Source organism: Capsicum annuum, chromosome 4, assembly GCF_002878395.1.
Source record: "Capsicum annuum cultivar UCD-10X-F1 chromosome 4, UCD10Xv1.1, whole genome shotgun sequence".
NCBI classification, from domain to species: domain Eukaryota; kingdom Viridiplantae; phylum Streptophyta; class Magnoliopsida; order Solanales; family Solanaceae; genus Capsicum; species Capsicum annuum.
In genome coordinates this window covers 22427310-22447262 of record NC_061114.1, presented here as the reverse complement: position 1 = coordinate 22447262, position 19953 = coordinate 22427310, and the positions used below count along the sequence as shown (strand labels likewise).

Sequence of the window (19953 nt, the reverse complement as noted above, 5' to 3'; positions counted from 1 at the left end):
TCCACGTTTCCCCTACACTCCCAAACCCTCATTCCCGCCAACTTCTCTCCTATCTCTCACGCATTCACTGGAGTCAAGCCACCCCACTTAATTCTAGGTCTACACTCCGCACCCCTTCTCTTCCTATCTTTCTTTATACCCAAATCCATAACCAAGATCCTATGCTTGGTCGAAAGTTTCTCACTTGGGATGACCTTATAGTACTTACACAACACCCTATCCCCTTTTCTAAGCAACAAAAAGTCAATCTGGGTCTTGGCTATCGCACTTCAGAAGGTGATCAGGTGATCGTCCTTCTTCGAGAAGCCCGAGTTCACCACCACCAGCCCAAAGGACCTCGCAAAATCCAATAGAGTAGTCCCCTCTTCATTTCTTTCCCCAAAACCAAAACCACCATGCACATCGCCAAAGCCTCCTGGTAACGCCCTGATGTGCCCATTGAAATCTCCTGCTACAACAATCTTCTCCGAGCTAGGCACGCCTCTCACCACCTCATCCAAAGCCTCCCAAAACTGCATCTTCTCCTCCCCCTCCAAGCCCACTTGCGGCTCATAAGCACTATACACGTTCAGGGTAAACCCCCCAATGACCAACTTAATAGTCATCAACCTATCGTTGATCCTCTTTACCTCTACTACCTGACCTCTATGCTCTTCATCTACTAAGATGCAAACTCTATTCCTTCGTCTCTCGCTCCCAGAGTACCAAAGATTATAGCTATCCACATCCCTAGAATTAGACCCTACCCACTTGGTCTCTTGAACACACGCAATATTAATCCTCCTCTTTCTAAGAATCTTCACAAGCTCTATGGACTTACCCTGAAGAGTCCCTATATTCCAAGACCCAACCCTCAGCCTACCATCACTATCCACACGTCTTTCTCTACCACCCCTGAGGCTAAACCTTGGCCTCTCTCCCACCCCCGCTATTTCCTCTTCCCCCGCCCCCACAACAGCCCCCCGCCCCAAGCCCCTCAGACATGACCCTATCCAACCATCAACGTCCACAGCTACTACTACAAGAAAATATAAGAAAATATAAACAATGGTAGTAACAAAGCAGCAGCAGGAAATACAAGGCTCACACAAATTAGAAGAAATAATCAAGAAACAAAACTAAACTCAAATAGGGAGAAAACCCCAATGGACTCAACACCCAAAAAGCCAAAAACAAAGCCCCAAGCCGACAACCCAATGGACAAAACAACCTTATGAAAACAGAAAAAAAGGCACGCACACAGAAACTACCCGGCCTAGCAGCTAGGACACACACCACAACAATTTCCAATAAGCACCGCAACCAGTCCACAATGTACTCACAGGAAGTCGGAACTAAGAACAGGCAGAGACAGTAAACAAGCTACAAGAAATAGACAGTAGACAAACAAGACAAAAAAGAGGGAAACAAGCAACAAACTAAACGACAAAATGAATAAAAAAGTTCAACGAAACCAAAACGGAAAAGAAGTAGCTAAATATTAAAGCAAAGATGTCACCGGTATGCCTGTGTACTGCTGGTTAAGACAATATCGCTATCGGAATTAGCTGCCGGAGCGACAATATCGCTATCGGAATTAGCTGCCGGAGCGTCGCCGGAATTCCACGGCGAGTCTGGTTCTCACCGGAATCTAGTCGTCGGCGTCTTCGTACCCACTTACTTTGACCGGTGCTACCCCCTTACACTTCACCGCAGCCGAGGAGTCGAGCCGGAGGGAGCCCTTGTCCCGCCGGCTATAGCAGTGATGGGGAGAGAATGGGAAAGAGGGGGAGAGAAGGGGGATAGGGAGATTTGGGGAGAGTACCCTTACCTGTTTCTGGCGCGCCTACTCCGTCTCCGGTGTTGGCCGGCCGGTGGTGGTCAGTGAACGAAGTCCACCCGAAAAAGAAAAAGATTCTCCCTTTTGTGTAGCGACGAGAATGGGGAGATCCGAGGAGAAAGAGAAGAGAGAGAGAGGTCCCTTACCTGTTGCCGGCGTAGCTATGACATCGCCGGCGTTGACCGTTTGAGGTCAGTGGACGTTAGGGATGAGAGAGAGAGAAGAGCGTATGACAGAGGGCAAAATAAACAAATAAGGGTTTAAAATATTAAGTTGAGGGGTTCAGATGACAAATGTATAAGTAGAAGTATCTACTTTACAAATCAGATCACGTACAAAGGTCCATCGAGCTATTTTGTCTTTTTTTTAAATTTAAAAGTTGTTATTAGTTGCAATCTAAGACGTATTGCTATGACTTGCAATAGAATCTAAGGATGTATGTTTTGATTTTTTTTCTAATTAAATACATTTGTATCGCTAAACTTGTATCATCAAAAAGCCAAAAGGTTAAATTTTACTGCATTTACTTTAACGCGTTTAAAATGGCATCCGTTTTTGATTGGTTAACTTCAACTATTTCTATTGCCTGTAATTAGTTAACCATCAAATAGTGTTCTGACACGAAAAACAGAAATCCTACGTAGTTTTTCTTTGTGGTGCCAAAAGGCACAAACCAAAGAAATTTTAATTGTTTTTCTTGTTTATATCGAAAACTTACTAGGTATAAGGACCTAGAAATATACCCAAAATTGCAACAAAGAACAGCTTCTTTGTACTAAGCTTCCACTACCCACGGAGTTTGAAGAAAAAACAGAATATAATGGCCTATTGTACACCGTCCACATTGTGATATCTGGAAAAAAAATCAAGCTCGTATTACTAAATTATAGTATCTATCAATCAATTGTTACAAGAAAGTTTTAACAACCAGAACATTGTATTTAAACAAACACCGCACCACACTACAATAGCCAATAGGTAACAACCATCCAAACAAGCTGAAAAGGATTTTTTTTAATCATTTGATAATCTCGCTCCAAAGAAATAAAATTAAGGAGTCAAGGGGTAACAGCTTAAACCACAAGGAAGTTAAGGACTGAAAATATTGCCAAACAGTTAACTAACCTTATAATCCGCTACTCTTAATCAATGCACAAGAGGGGATGGGGTGGGGAGAAAAGTTCCATCAAATGCAATAAGTTATAGATCACCGACACTTCAGCAACAACTATAGCACAACATGAGATTAAATTATTGTACAGAAGTTGACTAAAACATGCCATAAGTATTTTGAGGAACTCAATGCTGAGAATCAATAGTGATAGGAACCTTGCGCAGCCATATTCTTGTACGGCGGCGGCTGCTGCTGCTGCTGTGGATTGATGCTCTGATATGGAGCTTGATGAGAATTAGTGTTCTGGTAAGGTAATTGGGAAGGACTACCGCTAGGGTAGCCACCTTTAGCTGGATAACTTTGATAAGCACTTTGCTGAGCAGCATAACTCTGGTGGTAAGCGCCTTGCTGAACACTGCTGCTCTGACCAGCAGGAGACCTGTATCCCTGAAAAGTAGGGCGGCCAGCATTCAAATTCTCGGAGGACCCAGGAAAAACGTTGTGCGCAGCATTCATATGATCTGAAGTTCCCCGAATATCATCAATAAATCCAGGTCCCATAGAACGAGGATCCCGAAATCTTGCACTACTTCCAGCAAACTGGGATTTAAACAAAGGATAATTAGCAATAAGGACTATATGAAATAGAAATCAACAGTCAAGTTCTGAAAGCAACATCACCTCAATAAATAATACATTTCTCATGCTGCAACCATGCCCCATTTATGTGGGATATATACAAGTACAAATAACTTTTGGCTTAGTTTTTGTGTTCTGATGCCGCTGTAGATCTTCTTAAAAAATAATTCAACATGTAATCAATTAAGAACATTTCCATAAAAAAATTTATAGAAATGCATAGAGTTGTTTCTACATCTAACATGATGTTGGCTGTTAAGAGTCGCAAAGGAAGCAAAGTGGGGAAAGTCACAATTGACTCCTTGGTCAGGAGTTAGCAGTGATGAGTAAGGTAGGGCAATGTTTGAATTATCAAAATTTCAATTTTGATTCATGTTTTTGGGATTTAAGATATTAAAATCTAAACCCATACACAATATAAGCGCGGATTGATTCAATTTCGACTCACTCAGTTTAGTTATTTCGGGTGACTTGCACAAAATAGAATCTTTTGATGCCACTGTTTTAAGTTTTGACCACATTTAAGAAAATTTACAAAAATGTAAGGTAAGACTGCGTACAATACACCCTTGTGGTGAGGCCCTTCCCTGGACCCTGCGCACAGCGGGAGCTTTAGTGCACCGGGCTGCCCATTTTTTTAAGCTATGTGGCAAGAACAGGGCAGCAAAATATTGGCGAAGGCAGCAGAATCCTGCTACATTAATGGACAAAACTTGTTTAGTCAGAACTCCTGATGGATCACCAATTTGGCAATTTATCATCGGAATTTGACCATAAATCCTGGCGGATCATCATAACAAGATGTGCAAACATTTCACCAACACATTATTCCTCCGGTTTATCCAAATTGGTCTAAATCAACCCCAAATTTGATAGTAAGCCCTAATTGCCTACTGCATAAATGGTCCCAACTCCCTATTGCATACATTCTCTACCATTTATGCAAAATAAGCAATCAGGGTCATTAGGGCTGACTATAGTTAATGATAAGAAACTTTCCTACTTAGCTTATTATGATATTATGTACTCCTTCAGTCCTTTGTGAGGATTGTGAGTAGAATTCCTTTGTTGGTGTTTTAAACTTGCTAAGGTCAATCTTCACAGGGATTACTTCCCCTTGAGAGTTTTTCTTATAGTTTTGGCCTTTGGGTCAATTAAGTTATAAATTGATAGGGTATTTATGTTTAATTCAAATGTTCTTTCAATTTCTTTAGTTGGTTCTCTACCAAATTTGCACTGCAACCAACAACAACAAACCCAGTGTATTCCCACTTAGTGGGGTCTGGGGGGGTAAGATGTACGCAGTCCATACCTCTACCTCTGATGAAGTAGAAAGGCTGTTTCCGAAAGACCCCCGGCTCAAGGCACAAGGCTGCAACCACCATAGGAAAATCAAGCTACTAAGTCATACTATGAAAATTTGGGAGAGGTGGTCAAAATGAGGATGAAGGGCGTGTCTATATCCAAAAACCAATTAGGATTCATGCTGTAACGATAAGCTAAAGAAGCCATATAGGAACATAAAGAGACTTGCACAGTGTGTTTATCGACCTAAAAAAAGTGTATGATAAAGTCCCTAAGAGGTCCTTGGGATATGTTTGGAAGCTAGAGGTGTACCTTTGGCTTACACTAGGGCAATTAAAGACATATACGATGAAGCCAAGACCAAAGTTAGAACAGTGGAGGTGACTCAGAACACTTTCCGGTCATGATGGGGTTGCACCAGGGTTTATCCCTTTGCCCGTTCCTATTTGCCTTACTGATGGACGAATTGACACAACATATTCAAAGGGAGGTATTGTGGTGTATGTTATACGCAGATGACATGGTGTTAATTGACGAGATGCAGTGGAATTAATGATAGGCTAGAAGTCTGGAGATAGATCCTAGAATTAAAAGTTTTCAGGTTAAGCAGGAAAAACAGATACTTCAAATGCAAGAACAGTGACGTAAAGCATGAAGCGAGGGTGGAAATGAAGATCGATGAACAAGTCATATCCAAGAGAGGAAGCTTCAAGCATCTTGGGTCCATAATCCAAAGGAGACGGAAAGATAGATGATACTATGTAATGTAATTGATTCTCCATAGAATTAGATTATGTCTTCTTTTCATCTGTGTCTCCCTGCCGCACATCAATAACTCCAACTGAACAGTAAGTAGTAAACTGGAAATCTTCCCGGAAAAAAGAATTGAGTTTAAATGGCAAGCACGTGATATGAGATTAATTATTTGAATTTGTTTAGTTTGAGCTGGAAAGATGATAGAATGAACAAACAAAAGAACTCACTAAACCACCTATTAGTAGCTTTAGGCAGAGAATAATTTACCTCATTAATGTTGTAACCTCCTGTACCTTTTGCAGAACCAAAAGAATGGTCTGGAAACTTCATCTCTGGGGGACTACTGATACCTGAGTATCTGGAATTCACAATGGTGATCAAAAGAACTACAACATAAAAAGCAACAACAAAAAAGCAAATTCTGGAATTGGTAGTACCTAGTGGCAATGGGAAGATCTGGATAACTTGGTTGGTCATATTCACGAACAGTACCCTACAGAGAGAACGTGACAATTCTTTAATCTTTAGTCAACTGGACAAACTGAAAAGACCAACGCAGCAAATGGTTTCCATAACCGAGAAAAGTGTGACAAGTCACTTATTCAACATCCAAATACATGGTGTCAAGAAGAAAATACTATCAGATAGAAATGAGACATCAGAATATTTAAGAAGCTCCTGTACATGGGAAGACATATCTCACGTACAATTCCAGTAAATTCATTTTGAATACAGAATTGATGTCTCATATCCCCACCACATTAGATGAATAAGATAATGCATTCTGCAGGTCATATTGGGAGTGCAAAGTTCAAGAACTTGGTGATCTCCTAATGTGAATTATCATTAGTAAAGAGGTTGCAACAAACATATCACACTACTCATAACACCAAAAATAGAAGATAAGAAATAAAGGTCAAATTGACCCAGGCACCACCATTATCAAATCAAAAGTCAAGGTATACGTTCCAGTAGAAGCAACATTAGCCAGGTGATCTTCCATACCTTAGAATGTTCGTATCTTCTAGAGCTGCCAGCCCCCATCACACCTGAACGTTGTGGATCTCCACTTCGGAAATCCTCAGAAGGAACAAACCCAGGAAGTGGCCTAACAGGAGTAGACTCCACTTTACTATTTGCATCCCTAAGGCATCTTTCTCTGAGCCTTGAAGAAATCTCAACCAAGGCATCTTTTGCAACACCAATGCTTCCAGAAATCTGAATAAATGGAGCTTCAATTATATCTCACAAAATTGCGGAAACAACAGTACTGACATGCACTAGAAATTGAGCCTAGAACATATGTGAACCACAAGTGACTAGTCTAAACTTGCATACTACAGATAAATCACCTGCACAAGCTCTTCATCAGCAGATGCGCATCTGGGTTTATCGTCCTTGGAAAGAACACGAATATCCGCCTGTGTCCTCCTCCTCATCTCATTGATAACCTGTCCTCCTTGTCCAAGAATGCAGCCAACCTTATTTGAGGGAACAAGAAGCCTCGTAGTGATCATTCCTTTGTCAGAAAATTCACTTGTTTTACTTTGAAGCTGAAGAATGGCATCAATAGTTTGTGATCTGGGATCCCAAAGAGACTAGAAGGAAAAATGGGTTAGTGATATGCTAACAGTCTGCTGATTTTACTAATTCTTCAATGAGATATTACCTCCAAAGAGGAGACACGAATAACTCTTTCATCAGATTCAGGTGCAACATCCTCAACACGTATACTCGCTCCTGTTTCATGCTCCAGCTGTTTTACATTGACGCCCCCCTTGCCTATAACACCACCAATTTTTGCAGCTGAACACAGAATTTTCATGGTGAAATCACTTGGAGCCTCACCAGCAGAAGATGGAGGAACATAATCAAAATCCGCACGGCCAAATCCAGAAAGCTGGTTCCTATAACCTCCCATCCCTAAAGCAGGCGGCATACCATTTAAATTAGTTTTACTTTGAGACCACATTGATTTTCCTGGAGGAATCATATTATCCACAGGAGGACCAGGGGGATGAAAACCTTGAGCACCATGTACCATGGGAAAACTCAAGGTAGGTTTGTCTTTGCGTGGATTCTGATGCAACAGAGTTGATACTTCATACACGGCTTTTCTTACCAAAGCAGGTTTACCTGATATCTGAAAAAACCTACCAGCATTGAAAATTCTTTTGACATGATATGACCCAAAAAGAAAGATACAGAAAATTAACCAAAACTAGAGATTATACTCCCCAATAAAAGACGGTAGTTTGGGACATGATAGTATCCTGACAAAGGCAATTACCACCATAAACCAAGAGACTAAACAAAGTTGAAATCACAAATTATCCGTCAGATGTTTCATATAAAGAAATAGCATGGTTAGCCAAAAAGACAGACAGACGGGGGGAGAGAGAGAGAGAGAGAGAGAAACAAAAATCAGGTGCGCGTGCCAATTGCAAAACTTAGGGTATAGACATTAGCTAAGGCCTAAGTGCAGAGAAATTTTCTGCTTGTCAAAGAGGCACCAAGTTTTTAAGTTAAATAAGAACACAATGAGGAAACTACAAGTCGGATAAACAATAGCTACTGGACAGCTCGTCTAGTGTTCAAGGACTTGAATAGTTAAGCAATGGTGTATTAAAAAAAATTCTAGCACTAAGGTACCAGGATTAGTAGAGGCTTGAAGATGAGCATAGGGAGAAAAACGGGATGTACGACAGAGCAAAAAATATCTGATCAATGCAACTGCTGAATATAGAACTAAGATCAGTACAGTTGAACAATTAGTATAAGTAAACCATACTCTTTTCTTTCATCCTCTGCACCATCATACTCTCCAAGTAATGAAAGTTCATTTCAAAACTCACTCGCCTTAGAAATAAAAGAGAAACTAAAATAATATGTGCATCCAAAGAAAAGATAATGCAACTTACTTGGACCAATTCGTCAGTGGTCATGGCACAAGCTGGCAGATGCTCAGCAGAAAGAACACGAATGCTTGCCCCAGTCTCACTTCTCAATTTCTGAATAACATCGCCTTTTCTTCCTAAAAGGCATCCAACCAAATTGTTAGGAACAAGGAGACGCGTGATTATTCCAATTTCATGCTTATCCTTATCTTGTACTCCTTTCAAGTCTTCCTCAAGAATCCTATTGTGCACTTTTAACAGAGCATCTTGAGCAGCACAATGTGGCTCCATGGAACCATTTTCTTCCCTTGTCTCTGGATTTTCGTTGTGTCTCCTAGCTAGCTTTGTAGAGGGACTAGAGATGATTACAATTCTATCATCAGAACCAGGAACACTATCAGCAACGGTAATCTTTGCTTGAGTTTCCTCTCTCAAGGCTTTGATTATGCTACCGCCTTTTCCAATTACGCTACCAATTTTTTTGGATTGACAAAGTATACAATAGCTAGTATCTGAACTTTGAGAATCTTCAGATGACCTTTCATGACTAGAAAAGTTCCACTTCGCATTTTTAGTGCTTCCCTTCCTCTTGAATTGTGGGTTCGAGCGTTGCTTGAGAGAATTTCTTTTGTATTCATCCATGACTAAATGGATTAAATTATTCTCAACTAAAAGAACCTTTTTATTCCCGCGTGCAATTTCTCCTTGCTTTAGTACTTACTCCACCACGGCTATGACCTGAAAAACGAAAAACATTTAATATGAGACAGAAAGGGCACCGACTACAAAAATAAACGAGTTACATAACTTATAAGGTACGATTGCAATCCATTTTCAAAAAAGGGTATGATCACATCCATAATTACTGATAGGGTATGCAAGGAAGAAGAAGTTTCTGTTAAATATGAGGGGCTGTAAGTTTCAAAAGTCACACCAGCAGAAATGAAACTAACACATAATCATCAACATTGCAGAGTGTCTTCAGCTCAGTGTTATCTAGAACTTGCAAGCAGTGCATTGTTCTCATGAATTAGTTGCTTTACCAGTTCCCCATCTGTTTTGCAGTGTATATATGGTTAATAATAATCAAGAAATTAATGCACCTCAGATTAAATTAATGGTACCAGGTTCGCAAGCAGAGGTTGAATTAACAATTAAACATACCTTAGTCAAATAAGTATACTTCTCCCTTCTTCAAAAAGCAAATTAGATAGATAAATCCTATTATGTATCAAAAAGTGTCCATAGCATTCTACAAAACATTATCCTGGAGGAAAGAGAAACAAAAAGAGATGGATATTGCGAGATTCTGCCATGAGCAACAAAAGCGCCTCTATAGACTGTTGATCCAGCACTATTGTCAAAAGATAAAAATAATAGAAAAATGTCAAGACTTTTAGTGCAAAAATCAAAATATTTGCTTTAATGAAGAAAGATTCAGATGAAGGAATATATCTCTGTGCGCATATATGGATATGCGTGCATGTACAAACACTCACGCAAAGACAGTGCAATAATAAGTAATTATAACAGAAAAACAACTATATGGGCAGAAGAATTGGATAAGAATTATGATAAGTTGGGGAAAAAATAAAGAAACAGCAATTTACTGAAATTTATTTAATATTTAAAGCAAAGCAGCAAGAAGGCACAATCACTATCATCATTCTTCTGATGCAGGTCATCTGAAGGTATAGAATCAAGAGATTTTTAGCAATTCCAATATCCAGCCGTAACAGCTCCTTCAGCATATGCAGATTCCGATTTACGTCTTTTTGCTTACAAATTGCTCTCGGACACTAGATGTTGTGCACTGTGTCAATGAGTTGGTGGTTTAGCCCAAAAGCCTTCCAAAAATGATGAGCCTATCATTAAAGGGCATTATAAGGGAAATGGCCCAATAAACCCCTCACATTAGACACAATGTCGCTGCACTTGGTGAGAAGGCCTAGCATATATTCTGAAAAGTCGGCTCCAGGAAGAGACACTTGATTGTTATAATTGGGCACATTTCTATGGGCTACTTGATGTGCAAAGTGAATATCATTTGGTGCATTGGGATATTGTGCAGTAGTAGGAAGAGGGAGAATGGATGACTGAGTTGTATAATTGATGATATTAGAACTAGAAGATGAACTTCCATCAGCAATACTACTACTGTTGTTGACATTCTTAGTATCATTCATCTGCTCACCTCTATTTCTCTTATTATCATCTGCACCCAACATAAATTTTACACATGGGGTTTCACTATTACTACCATTACCACCATCTGTCATTGGCCCTTCCTCACCTGGGGGTTTCTTTAGACATGATTTCAGCCGCCCAGGCTTTGCCGAGGATCTCGAATCAGCTTCCCCATCTTTTGGTGCAGAAATACCGGAACTAGCATCTTCTCTTGGCACCTTCGTAGTTTCCATGTCTTGTCCTGCGGCTGCCCCGTCTCAATATAGCATCTCAGATTGGTGTTCCCAAACAAATTTGTGCTACCAGTGGCAAATCTAGGCCTGCACTGCATGATCCCTGAATTGGTAGACCAAACGGCAGGTGGATGACTTGCAGAAGACCCGGGTAGCTGAATGATCCAGAGCCCCAAAACGAGCAAACTTTGCGTTCAGCTCAGGAACAGAGGGAAGAGATCCATTATGTGGAAACTTCATAACAAGAATGGCTGGGTCAGGTACCTTTTCTGCTGGCTCCTTCTGCCCACTACCTGGCTTAGATGATTTCACAGGTGTTGAAACCAGTTTTTTTGCAGGTATTTCCTTGCTGTCGCCAGGTTGAACTTCAGAAGTCTTCGCAGAAGCCTTCTTCTGTGCTGCCAATGCTCTCATATCATTGATCTTCTTCTTCTTCTTCTTGGCAGCGATTTCCTCTTGCCTATCTGAAGAACCCCGCTTATGCTCTCCTTTGGTAGTAGGATCATCAGGCTTGGCAGGATTCTTCTGTGGCTTCAGACTTGATGTATGTTTCACATTATTGCTGGGGCCACTCAAAAGAGCTATTGAGGAAGGCTGTCCAAATGGATGAGCCACTTCTTGTGATTGTTTAGAAGGAGTAATACCAAAAGCTTCTGCATAGGTAGGATCATCTTCCTCAAACACTGCCTTCCTATAAGCCAACGCAGTTGCCTTCTTTTTAACAAAGCTAAGATCCTGACGCACTTTACTCCTAGGCTTCAATGCCAATTTCCTCATAAAATCCAACGTCTCTTTCGGCAGAAAGCTTTTCCTAGCCTTCTTAATCTGACTAGCAGAGTAAGTACAATTCCACTCAAGATCACTAAAATCTACAGCAGAAAAACCATTAACTGGCACACAAGCAGTCTGTATGTCTTCCTACAATGACAAACCAAACCTAAAGCACTCCTCCGCATCACTTCATCGACCGCTTCCTTCACAGCCTCTATAAAGTTCTTCACATTAGTTTGCAGAGACTTTTCAGCAAAAGTTGGTTCAAAATGTACAAGATCATCTGGATCTAACCAGCCATAGCTACTATCACCATAAAAAGCAACCAAAATGTTACCTTCCCTTTTACTTCTTTGCACCGAAGGAGCAGCAAATGCCTCACTGAAAATGTAACCTGGCCACCAAGGGTGTGATTTCACCTTTCCCCACACTATATTACCAATTTCAAACCCACGTCGCCAATGGCGAGAGGCCAGGCGAGGCGACCCTTCATCGCCTATTAGCTTTGTGGTGATGGCATCTTCAAGAGGCAACTCCATGGCGACAAAGGCGAGAGGTGACAAAGGCGAGAAAGGCATCGGCTTTCGTATTTTTTCTAAAAAAAAGTTAGGGTTTTGAAATATAAAAGGCTATGTAGCACGGACTCTTCGGTTTTGCTGCCGAACCTATCTGGACGCGACAAACCGACGCTGGTGCGGGGTGCGTCTCAGATTCGATCAAACGAATCCGGAGACGTTGACCAAATCAAGACAAATTTTGGGGGAAAATTGAGATTCGATTTCTTGATTTGGAAGGGAGAGACCGTCGCTGGTTGTCGTTGTCAACGTCAGCCGGGGAAGAAAGAGAGATCTTGTCGATTGAGGAAGAAAGAGACCATGTGGGTTTTTTAATTCTTTATTAATTAATTACCATAATTATAAACACAGCTAAATAGTACTCCTAATTGAAAAAATAAAACTAATTTTTGCAAAAGTAACTAAGAAAAAGGTAAAATAGACATAACTATTAAACATCATCATCATACCCAGTCTATTCCCACAACGTAGGGTCTGGGGAGGGTAAAGTACGCACAGTCTATACCACTACCTAAGATAAAGTAGAGAGGTTGTTTCCGATAGACCCCCGGTTCAGAACAAATAACAGTATAACAAATAAAAAACATAAAAGCACACAACAAAATAGGATAACACACGGAAACAAGACACCCACAAGGTAATACTATAAACTATCTATTCAAAATCATAGACATCACTGAAACATCACGAACAAGAAACTCCAGTCGCAGATACAAACACAACACTCTTCCCTACTATAACAGATGAACTCCTACCCACTAATCCTCTTACCCTAATCCAAGTCCTCCACACCTTCCTATTAAGAGTAATGTCCTCCGTAAGCTGTAATTGCTCCATATCATGCCTTATCACCTTCTGCTAATATTTCTTTGGCCTACCTCTACCCCGCCTAAAATCATCCATAGCCAACCCCTTACACCTTCAGCCGTGCACCTTCTCATCACATACCTGAACCATCGCAACCTCACTTCTCGCATCTTATCCTCTACCGAAGCCACTCCCACCTTCTCTCGAATAATCTCATTTCTAACTTTATCTTTCCTAGTAAGTCCACACATCCATCGCAACATCCTCATCTCCACTGCCTTCAACTTTTAAATGTGGGAGTTCTTAATCGGCCAGCATTCTAGTCCATACAACATAGTTGGTCGGACTGCCACTCTGTAGAACTTACATTTAACCTTAGGAGGCACCTTCTTATCACACAAGACTCCCGAAGCGAGCCTCTATTTCAACCACCCTACACCAATATGATGCGTGACATCCTCGTCAATCTCATCATTTTCTATTTTTAGAATATCTTTATAACTTTATTTTATAATATATGAATTGTTTTAGTTGAATCCTCGCACTTGTATCCATACTCGAATTCACATCCTCGAATCTTCAAATTAAAATTTGACAAATCCGACTCTTGGATCAGCACAGATACCCACACCCGAATCCAAGCAACTTAGACAAAAGGTTAATTTAGAATTTTCTTTCCAAATTTGCACACTTGCACTCTTAGATTGCGACTGCGACTCCATCCAGTGGACTCGACCAAACTTCTCCAACGACCGGCTAGAATTTTCCAGCAACTCCAAAGTCCAACCAGTACATGTCTTCTTCTAGTTTCTTTCTTCTGAGTTCTTCTTCCTCTTTCTCTATTTTTTCCCTTTCTCCAGACTTTAGAGTTGCTTCTTCCTCTATTTTTTCTATTGTTTTAACTTTTGTTCTTTTTTTAGCCTCACTGTTTCTGAATTCTATTTAGTTTAGACAGTAGACTTGAAGTTTTAAAACTTTTTTCTAGTGTAGTTATATTATATACTAATTGAAATATTTGCTAATATGTCATTGCTATTAAGATTTTTATTATTTATATATGCAATTAAATATTTTAATTTTTTGGTGTTAATTGACACCGCACTTCAAAAAAGGTATGCGCCTCGCCGCTTGCGTGGCCTTGTGGCAAGGCAGACCCTTGTCGCCGTAAACACTGCTTCAGAATCATCTGCGGTGGTGCTAGTGAAACCCTAGCTTTCGTTGCTTCAACTAAATCACTACTTTGATTTGCTTCAAGTCTATTGCTCATCACGGAACATATCATCTCCCGGAGCTAAATTCGGCATGATTTGAATAGTGAAATTTATTAAATAAAAGATCTAATATGGAAAAAATAGAAGCCGCAATTTAGTGAAGCTTATTAAATAGAAGGCCTAATACATGAAATGACACTTCAACATGCACATCTGCAAAACTGGTCCCCCTACTTTTACTTGTTCCAGGTTAAACGGTCTAGTTGTTAAAATCCCATAACACCTCTAAAAGAGGAAGAGGGCTTATAATAGCATCTTCCTCAATTGTATCGTCAATACAATTGAGTAATATTCTATTATAAATGGGGGAACTAGTTTTGCAGATGTGTGCAAGTTGAAGTGTCATTTCATGTATTAGGCCTGGCATTAAATAAGTTTCACTAAATAGCAATTAATATTTTTTTCCATAGTTTTGATAAGGTAAATAATTTTATTAACACTAGGGGGAAACGCCGTATACATATACCAAAAAGACGAGAGCCTACATATGGCTCTCAACAAAAAAAGGTTCCTCTATACAAATTGGGATCTCACAAATACACCAAAAGTAAACTAGGTACAAAACCCTACTCTTTAATTTTACGAAATCAAGTTCCACCCCTTCAAAAGCCCTCTTATTCTTTTCTTTCCATATGACAAACATGATTGCTAAAGAGGCAACGCTCCATGCTCTCGGTCTTTCCTTCCCCTCTTTTAAGAGTCCAACTTTGCAAAGCCTCCTTCAATGTACTCGACATGACCCATTGTGTCCTAAACTAGTTTAAGGCCACTCTCCATAAACGACTAGCCACCTTACAATGCAGAAGAAGATGATCTACACTTTCACCAGTACTTTTACACATGAAACACCAATTGACATAAGTGATTTTCTTGTTTCTCAAATTCTCCGCTATTAATATCACACCCCTAGCCGCCAACCATACAAAGAAACACACCTTCCTCTAGGGATCCAAATGGAGTCATAAGAAAAAACACCTTCCTCCCTCACTAGCAACCTCTTGTCAAAAGAGCTAACAATAAATGAGTCATCACCACTCTCCTGCCACCTTTTTTTCCCATATTAGACCTTTTATTTAATAAATTTCACTATCCTAGTCGTCTGGAAATGAAATTTAGCCCTAGGAGATGATATGCTTAGAGCAATCTTTTGAAAAATTAGTATAGGTGAAGTAAACATTAAAGTTAAGTAACCCCTAGCAGTTATTGTAGTTAAGTAATTTTGAAAGACCAAATTGCAAGTTGGCTAACGGTGAGACGATTTTGTGACAAAAATTAGATAGATGGCATAATCATCCTATTTCCAATAGTTGAGGGGCAATTTCGGTTGTTTTACTTTTTAAAATTAGTCCCAGAGTTAAAACTTGTTTTAAGGGACATAGCTTTGCCAGTTGACTAATGACAAGGACTTTTTGGGACCAAAATGAAATGAAGTGTATAGTTGTCCTATTATCAATAGGTGAGGGGCAATTTTCACCCTTTTCCTTTTAGTCAATAACACTTTGTATAAAGCTTAACAATTGTAATTTAGATTTAATAATTAATCTGCATACATCAAATTTTCTAATTTTCTATTCCTAGTCCTAGTATGTTCATTCACAATAATAATTAATATATCAGTTCACTATCTATACTTTTTTATGTTTTCCACTTTAAGATAAAGCTCATGGATGTTGCGACCTACGCCATAGAGCTTTGGTGCCTACAGTATGTCCCAATTTTTAGAATTCGATTGTGGCCTTAACTCTCAACTACACCTCTAAGAATAGCAATATCTAGTATGTTACCTTATCAAAAAAATAAGATTAGCATCATCTAGTTCGATTCACAGAATGCCCCTACAGTTACTGTATTTTGGTTGTCACCAAAAAAAAAAAAAGATCTGCATTAACTAGTGAGTTTAGAAAACTAAATTAAGCTAGATAGTTCTACACTTCTAGTATTCCATGCTCCTAGTCTATGTTGCTCGGACTCTTCAAAAATGCCAATGGGTGCATGTCGGATTCGCCAAAGCTAGTGTATTTTTGGAGAATCCGACATGGGTGCGGTATCGAAAGTGAAGAGTCCATGCAACTTAGCTCCTAGTGCTCAAATGTAACCTAAACTAGAAAAATTAGAGCTTTATTAATGTTGCTTCTACTTCTCTGCGGACATTATTATATTACCATATCATACTAACAATATTGAGAAATTAGGTTCAACAAAAGAACAATGACCATGCTTATTTGCTCGACTAATTGTGATACACCTTAAATATTATCGATTCTCCAGATTTCTAACTGAGAGGCAACGATAGACATCAAAATTTTGTGGACTCCATAAGAAGAATCCAATTTATGTTAAGAGTTTCTGGAGGCTACTTTACCCAAGACCTAAACCCTAAATTATGCCTATTTAAAGGGTAATATATTCTTGCCATCTCCAATACACCAAAAATTCATGATATATTCATAAAGAGATCAACTATCTCTAATATTCCACAAATTCATGGGATATTAATAAACAATTAATAGAGCTCCAATATCCCTTAAATTCATGAGATATTCATAAAGAGATCAAATATCTCCAATATCTCACAAATAAAATTTGCGGACTCTATAAAAAGAATCCAATTTATGTTAAGAGTTCTTGGAGGCTACTTTACCCTAAACCTAAATCGTAAATTACGCCTATATAAAGGAGCAAATATTCTCTTAAATAGGCATCTCCAATATCCCACAAATTAATGAGATATTCATAAAGAGATCAAACAGCTTGAATATTTCTGGATAATTCCATAAACTCATGGAATATCACAAAGAGATCAAAACCCTCTCTCCTTACATCAAGAAGATCCACAAACCCTCCTTTTATGGAAATCAAATTCAAATATTCCTACGTTGGAGAAATGCATCAGTCATAGCCTTTGAATTATGAAGAAATACATATCAAATTCAAATCTTCCTATTTCGAGAAATATGTTACTAACAACCCTCGAATTGCAAAGAAAATCAAGAGAAAATAATCAAGGGAGAAATAGAATTGTACCCATATCATTTATCAATAAAATTCTTGTTTCTTCATATTTTAATTTGTGGTTGAAGTTTATTTCCATAAATTAAAATGTGTTGAAAACAAATTGGCATGCCCAGTAGGACCAAATCTGCCCTTCATCTCTTCTCTCATAAATCAGAAATGTAAATCTGTAGCCACAAGACCGTGAAAATAGAAGCTCTATGGGTACTTCAAAACTCGTCTTTAAGTTTTATCAAGTCTACACTCCAACAAGTCTTGAAGTACGGACATTTGTAGACATCAAAATTTTTGGAATCTATAAGAAGAATCCAATTTATGTTAAGAGTTCTTGGAGACTGCTTTATCCTAAACCTAAATCCTAAATGACGCCTATATAAAGGGGCAAATATTCACTTAAAGAGGAATCTCCAATACCTTACAAATTAATGGGATATTCATACAGAGATCAAAAATCTTGAATATCTCTGAATAATTCCATAAACTCATGGAATATCACAAAGGGATCAAAACCCTCTCTTCTTTCATCAAGAAGATCCACAACCTCTCCTTTCATGGAAATCAAATTCAAATATTCCTACGCTCGAGAAATACGTCACTACCGATCCTCGAATTACAAAGAAATTCATATCAAATGCAAATCTTTCTACGTTTGAGAAATATGCTATTAAAGGCTCTCGAATTACGGAACAAATCAAGAGAGGAGAATCAAAGGAGGAATAGGTACCCATATCGTTTATCAATAAAATTCTTGTTCCTTCATATTTTATTTGTGGTTGAAGTTTATTTCCATAAACTAAAATTTGTTGGAAACAGCAACTATATTTATTATTCTACACAAAAAAAAAAAAAGCATTATCTAGTGGGTTTAGGAAAAATATTAAGCTAGGTAGTTCTTCACTTTACCTTCTCCTATCACAAAAAATAGTTTTTTCATGAACTCCTTAAGCTTAGTCTCTTGGTACGCAATGAAAGATGGAAAAATCCTAAGTTGCCCGGACTCTTCAAAAATGTCTACGGGTGCGTGCCGGATCCTTCAAAACAAGTGTATTTCTGAAGGATCCGACACGGGTGCGGCAACATTTTTGGAGAGTCCGAGCGACTTAGAAAAAATCATCCTCTTAATGCTCAAATGTAATCTAAAACTATTTTTATAAAAACGTACAGCTTGATTAATGTCATTTCTACTTCTCCACCAATGTTATTATATTACCATATATCAGACTCACGGTATAGAGAAATAATGTGATACAAAATAGCAATGACTATGCTTATTAGTTCGAGCTAACAGTGCTAAACCTTGAAATTACTGATTTGCCATATTTTCAATTGAGAAGTAATTGTACTATTCTTCACTCTACCTTTTAGTATCACAAAAAAGTAAATATTCGTTGTTCTTTACTCAAACTTCTAGAATCATGAAAAATAGTTTTTTCGTGAACTCCTTAAGCTAGATCTCTTGGTACGCAATAAAAGACGGCAGTCACCCTCCTAGTACTCAAATATAACCTAAAACTATAAAATAAAAAATAAAAAAAAGTCACATCTTCATCAATGTCATTTTTACTTCTCCACCAACATTATTGTATTACCATATCAAACTCACAATATCTACAATGACTATGCTTTTTTTACATAACCGTGATGTCCGGGAAAGCTTACATGCAACTGAACTAATTCCATGAGATATGTTCTAGCAACGGGTATCAGGTAAATACGTCCACCAAGGTTAGAACAATGGTAAAGAAATCAAATTCTATAGCGACAATGACTATGGTTATTAGCTCAAGTTAATAAGAAATAATACATCAGAATCACGATGAGAAATAATATTCAACAAAACAACGAGTATGCTTACAATTACCAATTCTCTAGATTTCTAAGTGAGAAGTAGATATATGGAAAAGGATGGGAACTAGGTTTTCGATTCGGGAAACCCTAAAGCGAAAAGTATGAAGATAGAGACATACCATTTTCCGATGCACTGGAATGAGAAGCGATGTAAGTGGAGCTAAATAATGTGGGCAAGGAAGGGACTGTATGGCACTACGTATTGGTGTTATTCGCCGGCGGGACGAGATGAAATTGTTTTGGATTCGCTTTCCGTCTTTGGTTACAGTAGGAACCTAAGGAAAGGCGATTTTGGGCCTGGGCTTTTTCAAGTTGTTGGACTACAGAATGAGAAAGGAAGGGATTCTTACGGGTCAAGTTCATAATTGAGGGTCAATTGGATTGGTCTTCATATTTAACATCCAAGTCTGTAAATTATTTACAACTAAATACCCCTTATAAAGACTATTGTCTAACTAATATATATCTATATCTATATCTATATTTATGTATATTTATAATAATAATAATAATAATAATAATAATAATAATTAATAATTAACCTATAATTTATAATTTATAATTTATAATCTATATCTATCTATAATTTATAATCTATCTATAATAATATACTAAAAGTGTGAAGACCCTTAGAAAAGTGATTTGAACTTTTTACCCTTCATTAAAAGATCTTGTAATAGACAAAAACGCCATTCACTATTTTTTTAAATATTTGTCAT

The 19953-nt window shown here is 38.5% G+C and overlaps 1 protein-coding gene across 4 annotated transcripts; it reads right to left on the bottom strand.

The window, feature by feature from the left end:
- Positions 1-2908: 2908 nt before the first annotated feature.
- LOC107853943 (RNA-binding KH domain-containing protein RCF3) lies at positions 2909-19590 on the bottom strand. 4 transcript variants are annotated; one of them, XM_047411752.1, is made up of 10 exons: positions 19354-19538; positions 9695-9884; positions 9484-9584; positions 8555-9268; positions 7303-7776; positions 6986-7231; positions 6639-6851; positions 6071-6126; positions 5901-5991; positions 2909-3533 (listed from the first exon to the last, which is right to left on the bottom strand). In XM_047411752.1, the coding sequence occupies exons 4-10, from the start codon at positions 9170-9172 to the stop codon at positions 3132-3134; spliced, it is 2100 nt and encodes a 699-aa protein (XP_047267708.1). In that variant the 5' UTR covers positions 9173-9268; positions 9484-9584; positions 9695-9884; positions 19354-19538; the 3' UTR covers positions 2909-3131. The 4 variants fall into 4 exon arrangements, with proteins under 4 accessions (XP_047267708.1, XP_016554413.2, XP_016554414.2 ...); XM_016698927.2 differs by having other exon boundaries at positions 9695-9797; XM_016698928.2 differs by lacking the exon at positions 9695-9884.
- Between the last annotated feature and the right edge of the window lie 363 nt (positions 19591-19953).

Bases quoted from the DNA above. Each gene is read 5' to 3' on its own strand.
- LOC107853943 (XM_016698926.2), bottom strand. From the start codon at position 9,172: ATGGATGAATACAAAAGAAATTCTCTCAAGCAACGCTCGAACCCACAA. The intron at 6,852-6,985 runs GTGATTTATCTG...CCATTTATTCAG, and splicing joins CTGATGAAGAGCTTGTGCAG to ATTTCTGGAAGCATTGGTGT. The intron at 5,992-6,070 runs GTACTACCAATT...TGTGAATTCCAG, and splicing joins GATCTTCCCATTGCCACTAG to ATACTCAGGTATCAGTAGTC.